This window comes from Platichthys flesus, chromosome 16 (genome assembly GCF_949316205.1).
Source record: "Platichthys flesus chromosome 16, fPlaFle2.1, whole genome shotgun sequence".
In the NCBI taxonomy this organism is placed as follows: Eukaryota; Metazoa; Chordata; class Actinopteri; order Pleuronectiformes; family Pleuronectidae; genus Platichthys; species Platichthys flesus.
Window position 1 is genome coordinate 19,717,845 of NC_084960.1, and position 18,668 is coordinate 19,736,512.

At 40.8% G+C, this 18,668-nt stretch overlaps 1 protein-coding gene across 1 annotated transcript; it reads left to right on the forward strand.

The window, feature by feature from the left end:
* The first annotated feature begins 1,026 nt into the window (after positions 1 to 1,026).
* On the forward strand, positions 1,027 to 18,408 carry rarab (retinoic acid receptor, alpha b). The gene is made up of 9 exons (XM_062408251.1): positions 1,027 to 2,077; positions 10,928 to 11,082; positions 11,501 to 11,642; positions 12,566 to 12,726; positions 12,895 to 13,071; positions 13,225 to 13,429; positions 13,570 to 13,637; positions 14,540 to 14,630; positions 15,357 to 18,408. The coding sequence occupies exons 1-9, from the start codon at positions 1,882 to 1,884 to the stop codon at positions 15,596 to 15,598; spliced, it is 1,437 nt and encodes a 478-aa protein (XP_062264235.1). The 5' UTR covers positions 1,027 to 1,881; the 3' UTR covers positions 15,599 to 18,408.
* The last annotated feature ends 260 nt before the right edge of the window (positions 18,409 to 18,668 follow it).

An 18,668-nucleotide genomic window follows, 5' to 3' on the forward strand; every position in this document is an offset into this window, starting at 1 on the left:
TATCCAAGCAAGCCAACAATTATGAGCTGCCCTTCCTGATGACGTCAACCCACTGGGCTTGACGACCAGTGACAAGATTTTGTCACTCTTCATGTTGAATGCCTGGTCATAATGTTATGTGTTCTAATTTAGTGTGAAGTAACGTGAGTCACTACAACCAGGCAACTACCGGAGCTGGATGTGGCGGCACATGCTTGAGTGACCCAAGCTTGAGTGACCCAAAACAAAAAGGAACTGCCAAATCCCCACAAGCCAACAGTTCCTCCCCCACTTTGTATTATTCCAATTCTCTATTATGCACAAATAATTCCACCCCAATATTATCATTGCTAAGAATGGTCTTAATCGGGCATTTTACGTGATCAGGTGATGAGACTTCTGATGCTTCCATCAACTCAACCAAACAGCTATTTAAGACTTTCTTTTAAAAAACATCTCATTTCAGCTGTCTTCCTGGGCCGGGCAGAACGCATCCTCCAAATAATGGAGCCCTTCAATTGAGAAGCATCTATGGGGTGAGGGGGGTACTCGCAGGATGACATATAAGTTAGAGCTGCCACTGAGTAGAAGGATGTGTAATACAGAGATAAACAAGCTGTCAAGCTGGTAACCAAGGCGACGTCACAACTCTTAATAATGGCAGACATCGGATATAAATAGCAGTAGTTACTTCAGATGTGGAAGATAGAAGCCACACTGTGACTGTGGGGGCACGCACAGGTAGGTGGAGCTCGTGCGCAGCTGGTGTCACTCACCAAACCAGAGAGAGAGGGGGGTGGGAGCGAGCGAGCGAGAGAGAGAGAGAGAGAGAGAGAGAGAGAGAGAGAGAGAGAGAGAGAGAGAGAGAGAGAGAGAGAGAGAGAGAGAGAGAGAGAGAGAGAGAGAGAGAGAGAGAGAGAGAGAGAGAGAGAGAGAGAGAGAGAGAGAGAGAGAGAGAGAGAGAGAGAGAGAGAGAGAGAGAGAGAGAGAGAGAGAGAGAGAGAGAGAGAGAGAGAGAGAGAGAGGCCGTCGGGTGCAGGGGGAGGTTACCACAGGACACTAATCCCGTCCGTGCCGCCGCCGGATCTCAACAACAGGGAGACTCAGTAACTCTGAGCACCTTTGGATATTCTCCTGCTTCCTGGACACGCCGCGGAAACTTCAGACTCATGGTCGGCTACACCGACGAGTCCGTGCTGCGTTCCTTGTGGGGTTACGTCTGTTATATGTGACGGGTTGAACCGGAGCGGAGCAGCGCGTCTCCACCGACCGGACATTGCTACTTTACGGCGTAAGCTACCTCTATTCACTGCGTGTATGAGACACGGCGCTGGTGCTGGCGGCCACCGGGAAAGAGACGGCGAGTGTGGATACGATGATTAACAAGCGACGTGAATGAATATGTGAAGCTCGTGTAGAAATTCACGCGAAAAAACAAGGCGCCAGCGTTGAGGAACCGACCGAAGACGTCGAGGTCGCTGTGTAGGAAGTGGAGCACGATGTAGTGTAACGTGACATTTTTATTCTTTTTTAAATCTGCCCTGTTAGTAGAAATTAACGAGGAGTCCAGCAGCTCAACTTAGAGACACTTGTAGCATTTACACAGGACCAAAAACACACGGTGTTTAAGCCTTCCTTTGTGGCAGGGAAGCGCTCGTGTTCTTCCAGGGACAGGAGGTCAGCAGGACGGGTCATCTGCTCCTCTTTGCCCCACCTCCCCCCCCCCCCCTGCCATCAGGCTGTTATGAAGATGTGAACTCCCTCCCTCGCCTTATTCTCTTCTCTCTCTCCCCCGCCGCTCTGGACGCTTTGAATTTTTTTCCCCCTCCTTCTCCTATTTTGTTGGCTACAAAGGGGATCAAACGCGACCCCGGCCTCCCTTCCCTCCCCCGTCTCTCGGTGATGTACGAAAGCGTGGATGTTGTGGGTCTGAGCCCCAGCCCCGGCCGCAGCAGCCCCAGCCCCGGCTCCTTCCTGAGCATGGACTACTACCACAGACCCCCGGGGCTCGGACCGGAGAAGGGACTCCTGTCCGGTGTAGGACTCCAGCGTCCATTCGGGGGGTCTCTGGTGAGGCACTGGAGCGGGTCCTGCCACTGTGAGTGCCATTTTACATTATTTTTACGTGTAAAGAAGACAATAGATCCGATAGAGAAGTGTGATGTAGGTGTTGTGAACCACTGCTTGTGCTTTAGTCGTTGTGATCTTGTGGTAGATGAATGCATGCTCTGCTGCAGACTGGGGCACATGCCAGCCTCCTTTTTATTCTGGTATCATGTCCTCCAGAGCCCCCATGACGGTCTGAAATCAACTCGATCCTAAATGAACACTGTTCTATAGCAACGACAGGTAGTTTCATTCACTTTCCTGCACTTTGATTGCGATTAGCCGATAAGCTTCCCTCCCTTAGGTGGACTACTGTTGGTGTCCACACAGCTCAAATCAAGTAGATATATTCTTATATTCTGTTGTGGGTATGGTTTCTTTATCTATTAACATTATAATCTGACTTTTCCTTCTCAGGGTTTGCCCAAAATAACATCAGTAAACCTTAACCTAAATAAAAGTTTTCCAAAATCATGTATGAATGATGTTAAGTTAGTTGCAGCCTACGATGGCTGTTTCTCTGCTTATGCAGTTTGTATTAAGCACATGTTATCATGACTGGGCATCCCGTGACACGTCCGCTGTCCTAGTGCTGATTGCCAAAAGCCTTATATCTGACAAAGTTTACCTCTTGTCATGCAATTTGAGATGACCCCCCCCCCCCTTTTTATTGTTATGAACACAATAATCTACGCTGACAGTTTCTGTGACTTGAGGATTTGGTGTTTGTTGTGAATGGAGCACCTCAAATGGCCTCAGTAGGTCAGCAGCAGCCAGAGCTCGTTTTCCACATGTAGCCAAACTTGCTTCACAATGGGTGAAATGAGAAAGAGAGTGTCACAAGCTGCACATTTTTATAAATAAAGTGGATTGATTACAGATGAATTATATAGTTGATCAATTAATCAGAGAGTCACTTTTTCTAAGCATCACCTTGTTTCGCTTCTCAAGCTATTGGAGTTTTCTGTTTTTCTTTGTCGTATGTGATAGTAAAATAATGATTAATGATTACTTCTGGATTTTAGCTTTTGGGTGAACTAAACAGGACATTTGAAGATTCACCATTTTACTATCTTTCAAGAACAAATGCTTGATTGATTATTTGAGAAAATAAAGTGTTAGTTGCAACCCTAGAGGGATATTCAACATGGCACAGTGTTTATATATAGTAAGTAAGTTTTTTTGTACTATATTATTTTGGTAATGACTTCAAGGTGATTGTAATGCATTTCTTTCTATCCTAATTACAGAGCTGCCAAAGGTGAGACAGTCAAGATGAAAATGTGTAGCCATAAGTAGTGATTACAGTGTTGCCAGCATGTTAAATTCTGTTGGGCTCTGAGTTCAAGTAGTGCTGGACACTGGAACTGGAGCTAGCTTTACTGTGACAGCAACACAGGAGCTGGTTTTATGGAACTCGTCACTCTTGATAAAAGTCAGTTTACATGTTGACAATATTTCAAGATCACAATCTAATAAGTGAATGTACCAATGAATTACTGAATTCATCAGGCTGATAAATGAAATGCATTTGTAATGTGATATTGCTAAATTTCAGATACAGAAACGGATGAAATCTTCTGTCTATACTGTGTGTTTATCTACTCCGTTTTTGTGCTTGTTTTCTGAGAGCTTACACATGCGAATGAAATGGATGACACCAAGCTGTACCACCAGAAATGATGGCAGGCAGTCCATGTTTAAGTTATTCTTTTCTTACAAAGCACCATAAATTTGCCTTTTATCACAACCCTCTGAACATTAGGATTTTAAAATCCTAATGTTTTCTTAGTGACATTAGAAAAACATTACGGCATCTCCAAGTCTGTCCTGAACCAAGGTTTTGCTTTTAGTTCTTTCTAGCACGTTATTTTTGCCTAGATGAGTTTCCATGTCTTATTGTTCACTTTATTTTTTGACCATCTACTTCTTGTAGTGCTCAACACTGGTTGGTGGTGGCTACTCAATTGCTCCCTAAACATGGTTAATGTTGTCAACTTGTATTTTCTGTTCTTTTTATGCTCACTGGTGGCTTGGAAAATGTAAAGTGACTCAGTTCCGCCATCCAGTTCTATGGAATTTGCCAGTGGTTGCTTGGTAACATAGATATAATCGTATCACAGTGATGCAATACATCAGTTTTTTTGATGACCAAAATTAAATTAGTGGTGTTGTTACATTATTTTGCAACCACTCGCTTGGTTAGAGGTAGGGCACAACTGGGAGCGATTGTCAATCCATCTCTTTACTCACATGGTCATGCTGTATGTGGTATATTTCAGGACAGAGACCAGTTGCTCATTAAATTGTAAAGTGTCTACTCTACAACTATCAGACAGGGTGATTATTGGTTACCCATTGTTTAACATGCAACATGGGGTAACTCCACCAGGGCATCACATGTTAGAGACAGCCAGTGTGAATCTCAGACGGTAACCTAAGGGTAGCGACATGATGATGTCAACGTACCATGGCCCTTGGACTACAGAGTTTAAGTCATAAAGAGAGATAGTGTAAAGTTGATTCTGATTAGCCTGTGAGAAAAAAAGGAGGAGAGTGAGGCACTGTGTGTTCATGTGCGACTGGAATGAAGAGTGGCAAACGGGTTCAAAGGTCAAAGGCATGCTTACACATTGTGTGTGTGTGTGTGTGTGTGTGTGTGTGTGTGTGTGTGTGTGTGTGTGTGTGTGTGTGTGTGTGTGTGTGTGTGTGTGTGTGTGTGTGTGTGTGTGTGTGTGTGTGTGTGTGTGTGTGTGTGTGTGTGTGTGTGTGTGTGTGTGTGTGTGTGTGTGTGTGTGTGTGTGTGTGTGTGTGTGTGTGTGTGTGTGTGTGTGTGTGTGTGTGTGTGTGTGTGTGTGAGATCCAGAGCAATGACTCATTGACAATTGGGAAGTGACCTACATCTCTCTCACTCTTTATTTTCACTCTTTATTTCTCCTTCTATCTGCCTCTTTCTTTCCTGTGTCAGCTGCCCAGTCATCACTTCTCTGCACTGAATGACCTTTCTTTCTTTTCAAGACGCATATGCATCACACACACACATAGCCTTTCACTCACACTCACAGTTTGTCTGGGAATGTGAGGAAATACTGACCAAGTTAGACCAGAGTGTGTGAAAAGGGGAGGAGGTGGATGGTTTCATGTCAGTGTTTGTATCTAACACAAGGGTGGGGAACCTTTTTCCTATCAGGGACCATTTTAGTTTTATAACATCCATCCCAACAGCAGATCATAACAAATTACAAAATACAAATCACAGTAAACTCTCTACTGCAATGGCTGGAACTGCTTCTGATGTCAGATGATAGTGATGATGATACTCACAGCTGGCTTTAGCCAAAACATCTTGCTTAAACAAATACTCCCTTAAACCAAATGATTGGTCGGGCGGTGTTCGTTATGTCTGTTGTTTCATTGCAGGTCAGAGAGGAAAAACTGGAAGTTTCTTGAGCCGTTTTCAGACATGTCTGACTCCGGAGAATTGGCTACAGAGTTTACCCATAGTTTGCCTCTCACACACGCACAACACTAATAAAAAAACATTGCCGTTGTCAAATTCCTAATCAGCATAAATAATCCTGTTCAGGATCCATTACAACTAACCATTATTTTCATTATTAATTAGCCAGTCTTTCCAAATATCAAAAATCAGGAAACGTTAACCATCATAAACTTGGCTGTAATAAAAGTTCCGGTTCTTATGCATGAAGCTATAATAGTAAACTAAAAATGCACAGACATGCAAAGGCACACTCATGCAGGTAGGGAAAGATAACCTCTGCTTTTGACCCATCTGGTAGAGGACACACAGAGCAGTGAGCGACCATGTACGGCGCTCGGGGTGCGGATGTTGGGGGAGTAAGGTGCCTTGCTCAGGGGCACTAGACAGGGTAGGGAGACTCTTGGAATTTTGGACAGATCAATCCAGGTTCGTCTTTTGTTGTCTCTCCGTGGAGTCGAACCAGAGACCTTCTCTGCCCATAGTCCAAGTTTCTGCCACTAGACCACCACCTCTCCAATTGGATTTCCTGGAGTTTTTTGTTCATTTTTAAGTCTTTTTTTAATTAAGTTAGCTAGAAACAGGTTTATGTGTTTAGCTTAGCCATATATCATCCCCCGATTTGATTTCTATAAATACTTGCATTTATTATTGGTACATCAGTTTAAATGTACTTTGATAAAGGATTGTATCCATATTATCTACCCCTGGGTGCTGATGAAAGTGGAGCAATGGATGGTAAAAGCTGTTTGAGCTGTACTGTATGTTTGTTAGCCTAGTCATTAGCACTGATGGTAGGTTTGGGGCTTAGTGTTTCAATGAAATTCATGTTAAAGAACTTATTTCCATGTCTTCTGAACTGGGCAGAGAGAGGGACTGAGGAAAGTGATTAGAGGCCAGTCTCTAAGCTGCCGTGCTCTCTGTTCAGGAACTGTCAGCTGGCATAAAGCCAGGACTGCCTGGGGAGACCATTTAATGTGTTTTACATTTGGAAAACGGCTTAGTCCAGCACTGGCTAACATGAAGTATTGTCACAATGGATTTGAACGTAAACTGACCCTGACTTTGGAAGGTTTTAGCCATGCTTTGACCCAGGTAAACCTAGAGACTCAAACAAATGTCTGGTCTTATGCAGTGCACATCTCTCTGCCATGTTCACTATTGACCTTCAATCTGTTGCTTTTCTTTTTGCAGTTAGAGTGTATAGCCACAGCCTATGAATAAGCAATTGGTCGGTATCTGCAGGTATCATACATTTTGTATAAAGCTATATTCTGAACAGCGTTTCATTAGTTTCAATGTTCACACAACATTGCTATTGCATTTCATTATGCAGGTCTGCATTGTATGTAGGGCTGCACAATTTAAAGTAAAATGTTGACTACAACTCTGAGCCTAATTGAGATCTCTTAAATGTAAGGGTCTTATTGTTAAAACCTATATCATAATCTAGCCAAAAGTCAAATATAACATTCTTTTGAGGCTAAGAACAGCAGGGAAGGCATGTTGATGTATTCCTCCCACAGACCACATATACTATGGTTCAACTGATGACATGCCAGTGACAGTAAAACATGCATGAAAAAACGCTTTTAAGTTGCACACAGCAGTGGCATATGATAATCTGTCTGACTCATTTAGCTTTTTATTTCCCGCCGACACACACACACATATAATCACACAGGAACATTTTGTCACATCTTCCCCATCCTCCTGTGTACACACCATCACAGATCAACACAGTTATGTCCTTGTAGCTGCAGCTAAGGGGGGGAAAGGAGGGCTTGGTTTAGACTTTGATGTAAATGTTGCAGAAATGTAAAAACTGAGATTGAAGCGGGGCGTGATCGATGGCATAGCTTTCATTGTATGTATACAATGATGCTGACATTCCCCTTCCCCATGTTAAAGTATAGTGAGAGGTGCAGCTGATGACAGTGGTTTGGTTTTCACCTGAATGATGACATGGGTCATCAGAGCCTCTGGTGTGACTGCCTGAAAGTAATATCCCAAATCCTGATCAGACACAAAACATGTCTCCCTTTCATTCTGGTAGCTTGAACAGTTTGCCTCAGCTTTAAAATGTATCCTGTGGATGATTACACAATGACACTTATAACATTGTCATTAGGTTTATTACTGAGCTTGAAACTCCATCAAGCTCAGATCATATCCTTTATGTAGACAAAGAGCTTTTATTTGTTCTTTATAAGACAAACAATACTATGACTGTTTTGACTGTTTATTTACTGTATTAAATGTCAGTCTGAATTAGGAGTGTTATCCTATAAAGGAATACAAAAAATTTGTGTTCATGATATTTATATAAATATAACTTACGATACAAGAGCAATGAGGAAAAAAAATTATTAGGTGTCAGAAATTTCAATACTGCTGTTTTCAGCAGTTTTTCAGCCTTTACTTGCCTTTCATTGACTGATATAATGAACAGCCTGCGTTTCACTGCCACTTAAGGTTTCATCTGACAGCAGTGCGATCCCAATGGAGGTGCCATGTTAATTGTCGGGATTTCAACAAAGTCATTCAAATCCTTATTATCAGCACCATGACTATCTTTATCTTGGCTGTTTGACAATCCATCCAATAGATTTTCACATATTCAAAATAATTACAGGAAACTTTCATGTTTCATAGTCAAATGAGTATATGTAAAAATAGTGGGTCACTTCATGATGTTTGCTGATAAGATGAAACTATGTAAACACTGTTCCCCTTATCTGAACCCTCTCCTAACACACCGGTAAAGATGAGTCACAAACATTCCTCATTGTTAAAATGCCCCTCATCTCAAGAGTAAGTAGAATGTCTTGTGCACTAAAGCAGGTGCGAGAGGCAGCGGAAAGATTAACAATCACAGAGGACATCACAGTCAAGAGACAGTTGGAAAATATGAGGTGAGAGAGAAGGGTTTAAAAGAGGTCAGACAGGGTTTAGAATGGTTGGCTGGAGTGTGCGTGAGAATAGAGCAAAGACAAACACAGGGGAAATGAAGAGAGGGAAACATCGATGTATGGCTAGTATGATGGGGGTGGATATTCTTCTATACGGCATTAATATATTGTTATATATTCAAATTCCCCCGACTGGGAGCTTTTGAAGAATTTCAGGATCGCACGCAAGTAGATCAATGGGGGTGTGTTCTAAAAGTTTACCCCGTTTCAGCTCGTATTTTATGAGGCAACTAAAGGCCGGCACATGCTTCTGCGTTTTCAGGGACAAGCAAGCGCAAGAGCCCTTGCGTTCCCCTTGCGTGCTTGCGTACCCCTTCTTGCGTTCGTCGCCCAATTTTCTAACTATAGACAAAGCTACGCAAGCCTCACGCAGCTCGCAAGGCTGTGATTGGTCTGCTAACTACATCCTTTCCGGACTCACATTTCCGGTTTCATGCCCCATAATACCGGCAGAAACCACAGAAGATTTAGAAGAACGAATATGGATCAAATAGAAGAGCGTTTGTCAGAAGAGATCCGAAAGTATGACCACTTTTGTAAGCCGTCACTGACTGGCGGAGAAGGCTATGAGGAGCTGCAATGGCGATGTAAATAAACAGTCGAGGTTGACTGCCACACACAAAGAGGGTGTCTCTAAGGTAGTCTTCGACAAAAAACTTTACTCCACCTAGTGTTTTGCCGGTGAATTGCTTTGCAGTACGCGCAGCCCTTGGAGAACCATAAATTAAAACAAGTCGATGGTAATTTAATTACCTTTTAAATATATATAAAAAAATATATATATTTTTCTTGTTCCAAAACAGCAGTTGCTCTTGTCAACCACTTTTTTGTAGTGTAGCGTTAGCTTGGGTCGAAATGTCAGCAAATTGGCAATATTTCACATTGGAAAGACCCACAAGTTAAACTGCTATGTGTACTGTATAAAAATACCTCAGTTTCATTATGATGTTAAGTTCTATGACTTTCATTTTTTTTTTTAAATGCACTGGTATTGGATCAGTACTCTGTATCGGCTGCTGAGAAAAGTCCAGGTATCTTAATCATCTCATCAGAACATGTCTATCAGCAGCATCTCCAGACAATGGGACATGTCTCCTTTGCCTGCAGATATACCTCACTGAAAAATACATTCCAAGTTTATTGCTTTGCACATTTGATTGTCAGGGCTTGTTGGTTTTAAATAGGTGGATGCAGCTAAGTGTAGCTTATTTAATGTCAAAATATATTTTAAAAAGTCATGAAGGAAATTTAAACCTATTGTCTGGATTCAAGGAGGACAAGCACAGAAAAACACAATCTGCATGTAACATCTGCTGGATATAAAAATCCACATTATACAGAAGATTGTTATGACCTTGAATGAAGTCTGATGGACAGTAGCCAGCTTTCTAGTTCTGGTGGAAGAGCTTCTAAATATTCTCTTTTGCAAATTATGCAGCCACAGAATACAACATTCAATGATAGAATGTGGAATAAAATCAACAGCTTTTTGCCCTGACAAAATTGAACATTGCATGGATTGTTTGCAGGTCTATAGTACAAGGTTCTCTTCCATTGTGCAGATTTTATTTTGTCCTGATACACAGCAATGACTGACTTGTATTGCTAGAGTTAGATTAGACTGGATTTTCTAATATTGTCATTATTTTACCTTCTTTCATATCTCACCATGTCACGTAAATGAAAAATACATTGTCAATTCTTGGCCAGAATCATGGCATCAGAAAAAATATGATGCATTGTCTTTCTGTCAGTACCTCAATATACTGCTGTGCATTAATTTAGAAAAAACAAAAGGGCAGCAGGACTTAGATAAATTTGCATTAGTTCATATAAAACTGATATTGAAGTTCATAGAAATGTACTAATTGATTTGATATGACTCACCGTTCATTTTGGAGGGTGACAATGTGAATGTGACTTGTACTGTAAAGTGCTTTGAGTGGTCAATATGACTAGAAAAGTTATTTTTCTAAATGCCATCTGGTTTAGGTTAGTCAATGTAAGGTGAAGACTAGGAACAGGATGGTCCACTCTCTGATGCCGAAAGGTTATTTCTGCTAATTTGGTTTTGGTAGTTGGTGACTTTGGTAACTTGTATAACGGCCATGCCTATAGCTACCATTGTAAATGCTTTTGTTTTACTGGTTATTCTGCCTGCACCGGAGCCAGCTCTATTCCAGTATTGTACCACTATCATATGGAGGATACCAAAAGAAGGGGGCGTAATTATTTCAGATAAATGAATAGAATAATATTTTCTAAACCCTGAAGGCAAATTGAAGAGCATGGATTTAGGAGCGAGAATGCACTTAAATGCCACTATGACTGAATGCATATCTGTGTGTTTCCCCTCTGCCTGTCCCTGCAGCTATAGAGACTGAGAGCACGAGTTCAGGGGAGGACCTGCTTGTCCCCAGCCCCCACTCACCTCCACCTCCACCCCGCATCTACAAGCCCTGCTTTGTTTGTCAGGACAAATCTTCAGGATACCACTATGGAGTCAGTGCCTGTGAGGGTTGCAAGGTAGGCAGCTAAACATACAGTACGCTTTGGTTAAACTTACCAGCACAACATGTACCAACTACAGCCCCTCTTCTGGTTAAACTGTACACGAATAGATGAAAGCTACAGCTAGAGAACCTAAATAAAGAATGAATACAAAGAGCATGAGACTACAGATAATTAGCTTAATGTGTCATGGAAGAGGTCATGCCCTTTGTCTGTAAGCCTCTTAGGTTTATCTAATTCCACACACACACACACACACACACAAACACTTTCAAACACGCATAATCAGTGCATGCAGTTTGTATTTACGACTTGTGCTCCAACAAAACATATCAGTCACTCTTAGCTCAATTAGAGGATTATTATTCTGTGTACAATGTCTTCTGTTCCCCTGCTGCTGGGTTCCATTCTTTGCCCCCATTTCTTTGTGCAGGGTTTCTTTCGGAGAAGCATCCAGAAGAACATGCTGTACACCTGCCACAGAGACAAAGTCTGTGTCATAAACAAGGTGACGAGGAACCGCTGTCAGTCCTGCAGACTACAGAAATGTCTCGATGTTGGCATGTCCAAGGAGTGTGAGTACACTAAATAAAAAGTGAACACATCCACTCTCTCAGAGTGAATGTGAGAAATGCAAAATGTTTTAGGGACATTTATCTACAGATGTATATACTTAATATGTAGGGACCCGATAGTAGAACACTTGAAACTGGGTAAGCTTTACAGTTCAACCTCTTCACCAGCAGCTCAGTGAAGTGTTTTATGCTTGATATTTGTCTCCTCCTAGTGGATGTGTACAGGTAAAACTTTCCCCTCAAAACCTGCCAGCATTAATTTACAAAAAAAAGTGTGCGTTCAGAGAGTCAAAATAATCTCCTTTCCTAACCACTACTCCTTGACCTCCTGATACTTTCCATTGAGGTCAAGGGTTAGGAAAGGACGCCAGAAGATGTGAAGGGGAATCTGTAAGTAGTTAGGAAAGGAGAACTAAGTGCAGAAACAATTTTATTTGACTTACACTTAGTGTTTTTGTTTATGCACAATAGAAGATCCACAGTCTGTCTGGTCCTCTGTGATGTGTGCCAAGTAAATTTTCCTTTACAAAACAGAATGACATACCCTGAGAAAATTTACAGAATTATAAGGTGGGCTAAAAATAAATGATAAATGTGTATACAAGAGCCGGATCTATTAGCTTCTAGAGATGTAAATAAAGAGCCAAAAGAAGCTAAGGACTTAGTCTGTCTACTAATGAGGAGAAAATTCCATAATGTGGCGGGTATGATAGCAAATGTTTGGCTACCCTTTGTTAGAAACCCTTTTCATTCCATGTGAGTTTGCAGGCCTGATTATTAAACTGTTCTGTCAATGTGTGTCGTGCTCCCAATTACGAGTGAAACCTTTTTAATGAGAAGACTTGACAAAGCAACCCTCTGGTCCTTGAATCGAATTCCTGCCCAAATTGATAAGATATGTATATGTTACCTCCCAACATCAGTAGTGCGAAATGACAGAACGAAAAAGAAGAAGGAGGAGAAGAGGCAGGGGGAGGTGGAGATCTACGTTCTGTCAGCAGACACAGAGCAGATGATTGGGCGAGTGCTTCAGGCCCATAAGGAAACCTTTCCCTCCCTCTGTCAGCTGGGAAAATACACCACGGTAATCAAACAGACACAGCACAGCATTTTATCAACATATGAATTACCTCATTCAATGAACCCAAGTGTATATGAATCGAAAACTCAGAACAACTAACTAATTGATTGTACAGACTAAACTATAAAGACATTTTCTGCCTTCTATCCATCACCTGACCCCTATCTACAGAACAACAGCGCAGAGCACCGTGTTTCGCTGGATGTCAGTCTTTGGGACAAGTTCAGTGAACTGTCCACCAAATGCATCATTAAGACAGTGGAGTTTGCCAAGCAGCTGCCAGGCTTCACAACGCTCACCATCGCTGATCAGATCACCCTGCTCAAAGCCGCCTGCCTCGACATACTGGTGAGTTTGATACTGTTTTCAATCAGAGTGTAACAGCTTTAACAAAGACAGAGATCACTACCACACTTGGGAAAATGAACAGTTGTGGCACAGCAGAGTTATGTATAAAAGGTATTTTAGTTATGCTTTTCCCATGTCATCCCCTTTTCCTAGATTCTGAGGATCTGCACCCGCTACACCCCAGACCAGGACACGATGACTTTCTCTGACGGTTTGACTCTGAACCGTACCCAGATGCACAACGCTGGGTTCGGACCTTTCACAGACTTTGTATTCTCCTTCGCCGCCCAGCTGCTGCCGCTGGAGATGGACGATGCAGAGACGGGATTGCTCAGCGCCATATGCCTGCTCTGTGGAGGTACTGCACTTTACTCCTCAGGAATATGAAATATAATAATTAATAAAAGAAGATCATGGGAAAATGCTAAGCTGCTTGATGTTATTTCTAAGTGTTTGTGCTTGTTTGTTTTATGATTTGTTTTTGTGTTGCGCATGCAGATCGTCAGGATCTGGAGGAACCAGAAAGGGTGGATGTTCTTCAGGAGCCTTTGTTAGAAGCCTTAAAGGTTTGACATCTGATTCTTATCATTATACAACCATGTTACTTTCGATATATTACATTTTTGCTTACATCGTAAATGTGCTTTTCTGTATAATATGTACATGCACAGAAAAGTTGTGATTATAGTAGCTAACTGAAGTCTTGGGTTGTTATAATAAATATATCTTCTGTCCAAGGATAGAAACTAAGAATAACTCAGCCTGGGCACATTATTTCCTATATATATTTACTATTTATAGACTCAGTTTGTCATTTTTTAACAAAGGTTACCTGGGGAAATAGCTTTTTTTGGGGGACTTTTTTCTCGAGTGTATTGATCCGCATCCAAAGTATTTCTGACAGCAGGACGATGTATGAAGGGATTCAAAGTACACTACACTGTGGGTGGTCATGATGATAATGGAACATATCACCCAGTGTGAAACAATGTGGTTCACTGATGTGTTTTTAATAGTTTGTAGACAATGAATTCCATTATGTATCAGCCTTTGATTCATCCACAATGCTTATTATTATTATTATTATTGGTCTTTATCGTGAAAATTTAGATGATCTACAGTTTTATCTGTTAAGAAATGGCAACGGTTATTCACGTTGTTTATCATAAGTAGCAGAATTATAAAATGCTACTCACATATATAATATATAAATCCATTTTCATGTAATATTTATTCTATATTAAAGTTATTTAGCAGTGACGTTGCAACTGTAAGAGGAGTCTTAGTAAATAAATTAAACAAGAGTTTAAAAAAAAGGATTCTGATTTAAAACTCAAATACAGCAAAATAATTCAAAACAGGAATCATCATAATCTGTTGATGCTGAAATTTGAGGAAACATTATGAGGCCACACTAAAAGCTAAAGTGTCATGAAATAATTTCCTCCACATCTTTATGTGTGTGCAGATCTATGTGAGGAGGAGGAGGCCTGATAAACCCTCAATGTTCCCCAAAATTCTGATGAAGATAACTGACCTCCGGAGCATCAGTGTGAAGGGTGAGACGCACACAGATGCTGATGCATGTTACAGATATTGTCAAATTCTATAACAGGACTTTTAGGTTTAAAATGTTGACATTAAAGTCAGTTCTATATTTGCGACATTGTGTTTTATTGAGTAGCCTTTCTGTTTTATGACTAACAATTTTAAGTGTTTTTTGCGGACCCTGCAGTCCCCCCATGATCATGATAGTCATTATGATGTAAATTCCACAACATTATTACATTTAATACAAAGACGGTCATTAGAAGTCTGAGTTTTTCATTTGAACCCGAAATATAAGACTTTTGAATTAACAAATAATTTCCTCTTTTTCAATCCCATATCACTGATTCACTGTCTTCAGTGACGCAGGAGTTTAGCAATTAAGGTTTTAATGTGAAACTTCCCTGCAGAAAGTGCTTGATTAGATTATGGTGAACTAACAATCATCTACAAAAACAGCAAACCAGAACCCTTTTTTCACCAGTGTAATTTATTATCCTTTTTTGTTTTCAATCATTTTTCTAAGGGTCGTAACATTTCCTCTGAATGTGTTCGCACTGTATTAAACACATAGGATGCATGCGAAACGATAAGAAGAATGAATCTTTTAGTTCAATAAGATTTACATATTTAATAATGAAAAGAAATTGCATAATAATAATTACATTTTCAGTCAGTGAAGGAAAGCTCCTTCATAATGAATTGCTGTGATAACCTGATGTCATTTTCTCTTTAAGGGGCGGAGCGAGTGATCGCTCTGAAAATGGAGATTCCTGGCTCCATGCCTCCTCTCATCAAGGAGATGCTGGAGAACTCTGAGGGTCTGGAGGGGCACGGAGTCGGGGGAGAGAAAGGTGGAGGAAAGGGTATAGCAGAAGGCCGTCAGGGGGATGAAACAGACATCAGGAGCTGCCATGCAAGTCCGTCACCCAAATCAGTCGCCTCTCCCAGCCCAAGCCCTGCACCCTCTTCCCCATAGTTCCCCTCACCGTCCGACTGAATTCTGCACTCAGCACATCTGCTCCACACTGCAGTGGGGGGGAGTGCACATGGCACACACACAGGGAATGAAAGCAGAATCATATTGCACCAGATAACAGATAATATGGAGGAGAGAACAGAATGGACTTCTGAACCTATAAACTTCAAAGGGAGAGAAGCAAAGTGAAGCAGGAGAACCGTGATGTGAGGACTGATTTGATGTCCAGACATCCACTTCATACATACAGTGCAAAAAATCTGATGTATTTTTTTTTTTTTTTTTAAATAATTTTATAATACCTGAAATGTTAAGTATTTTTCAGACTGTGTGAACCTTAATGAAGGATTGTGTATATACTGTATGGACAGACTGATGATATATCTTACACAATCACACACTCAGACAAATGCTTGTCCATAACCGAGGCATGGTGGCAGTTTTCTCAACCTTGTGGTTTTATCATAAAAGCAGGCAGGTGCTGCCGGTGGTTAATACCAGCATCGGAGTGTATTGCTCAGGCACATCATTTGGGCTAATGATGTTACAGGCAGTCAGATTCAGCAGCAACAATTCAAATGAACAAAAACAAATCCTCACAAAATGATCTCAACAAATCGTTCTTTAGAGTCTCTTAAACCACTTCTCAGGGAAGGTTTGTATCTGCTGTGAGCAAAATCTTCTTTAAGCAGTCGCATGTGACTTGCACCTCATGTCGGTGCAGGCTACGTCCACACTGATGCATTTGAGTTCAAACACCACTTTTGCTGAGACTTTTAGAAACGTTTCAATTTTGAAAACTGGAGTTACATTTTTGTAGAGACTTTAGCAAGCAATGACAGTCACCCTCATCGGCTTCCTGATTGGGTTTTATTGGTTACGATTCAACTACCAGCATTTAACACAGCATGGATAACCATTTGCAATCGATTATAACCCTCATAGTAAATTATCCACTTTGTTGTTGGTCCAAGCAGAGACCCCTCATTAAACTTTTTGCAGTTTTTGTTCCTGATTCTTGGTATTTTCAGAGTTGACAGTCTGCTTCCTGTTTACACAGGCATGAACATGCCAGGGCCCTATACTATGAAACAGTTTTTGCGATAATCGGGGTAACTTCAGGTTCTATTCAGAGTTTTCAGTCCTACAAATCTAGTTCACTTCTTATCGAGGTAAATCACGAGGAGACTGACTCGTAGGAGCAGTGTGCTCAGTAACACAGACTGTCTGCATTGATCCACGTTTCTTTGCTTCTAACCTGTTCACTGTGGATGATGCAGAGAAGATCAGCAATACACTGTATGCACTTTTACACATTAATAGCAATATCTTTTCTTTAGTCTAATTTCTATTGTCCTATTTGGTGCACAGCTTATTATGATTTAATTTTTCACTTGTTTACAAACCACACTATGCATTTGTATACTGATATCAATATACAGTTGTGCGACTGCTTAGCCTGACTGCAATTGTCAGGTTAAGTTAAGTTAAGTTGGATATCTGAGAGATATCCTGGGTATGTTGAACTCGCTTTGTAGTGCAGGCCTGAGGTTAGTCATTTTGATAAATACTTTAAGATGTGTTAGTATGGGCGGTGATTGTTTCTGATACGAAGCTAAAATATTTCTTTGGATGGAGATGGTTTTAGTTTAGTTTACAAATGTAACAGTGTATTGGAGTTTGAAAAAAAAAAAAAGATATCAAGAGGATATCATGTACAACAGACGCAGTGTGTGTAATGTGGTTAAAGCAAGGGTTGGTAATCCTGGAAAAGCTAGCAAGAGTAGGCTACACTTGCAACAAATGTAGTCCAGCCCCTCTTGTTAAAGCCACTTGAATGACACCTGCTAGAAGCTGACACTCTGTGACTCGCTTGCTAACTTTCAACCTATTTCTATTTCTCCATGGCTGAAGACACGTGAATGATCACAAATGGTTTTAGTTCATTTCATTCGGACCAAATTAATTAAATTTTTCTCTTTTTTTTTTTTTTTTCCTGCAAGAGCCGCAAACTTTTTTAATGGCTGTCAGTATGTGAAGAGGATTTTCAGTGTAGTGAAGTGAAAACCCTACCTTTCACTTCAGAGATGCTGTAGTTTTAAGATTGTTTTATTGTGTCCCCCACTTTCCCAGAGTCTGAAAGAAAAAATCCCTCAAGACATACATTTTATATATTTGTCTGGAGTTATTTCAAATAGCTGCTTTACCCAGTTGTGGGTGTGTATCGGATCAAATAGCAAAAACGTAAACCTAGGCAAGTAAACCAAATTTTAGTGGGGGGGGGGGGCAGACTCTCACACTTAAGATCTACACAATAAGCACTAAAACCAGGACCCCTGAGTGAAACACAAGCTGTGTAGTTCTGTAGCATCGTCAGCGTAAGGATTTACCTGAGCAATCTGCTGGTCCACCCAGTATTTAATTACAGTTGTTTCCTTGTAACCTCTGCCAATGTCTGGTCTCTGTCCGTCTTTTGAGTAATTTTATTCTTACATGTGTTTATTATTAGTGGATCTCCTCATAAATGTAGAATCATTATGTATAATAATATATTGTATATAAAAAAGCTGTGAAAGTAGTTGTTGAACTGAGATGGAAAGTTATTTTCCTAAATGTACATTTGTGTATTCAGTTTTTCCACACTTAAGCAATGAAGACGTCTTCCTCCATCACTGTCACCTCCATTTTGTTGTCGAAATTGTACTTCTTTCTTTCTCTTCACAGGCACATCAGGCACAAATAATATTAAACGTTGACTGAATTACCTTTTAGAAATCTAAAGTAAAAATTGCATAATTTCTTCAGGCAAATGTTTCTCTATGTTCTTGTACCTTCACATCATTCAGTGTACTTCAAGGTTTGTTTGGGGTTGTTTTCAGATCAAGCTTCGGTATTCGAAATTACTTCAGCAATATGAAGCATAAGAAATTGTAAAATTTGAATTAATACAAAGCAAACCATGACACCTGAAATGCAAACATTCGTCACAAATGTCCCCTCTGGTAATAAACACCACTGTTATAGGGTTATGGCTGTGGCACACAAGAGGATTTTCATCTCTTCACCGATT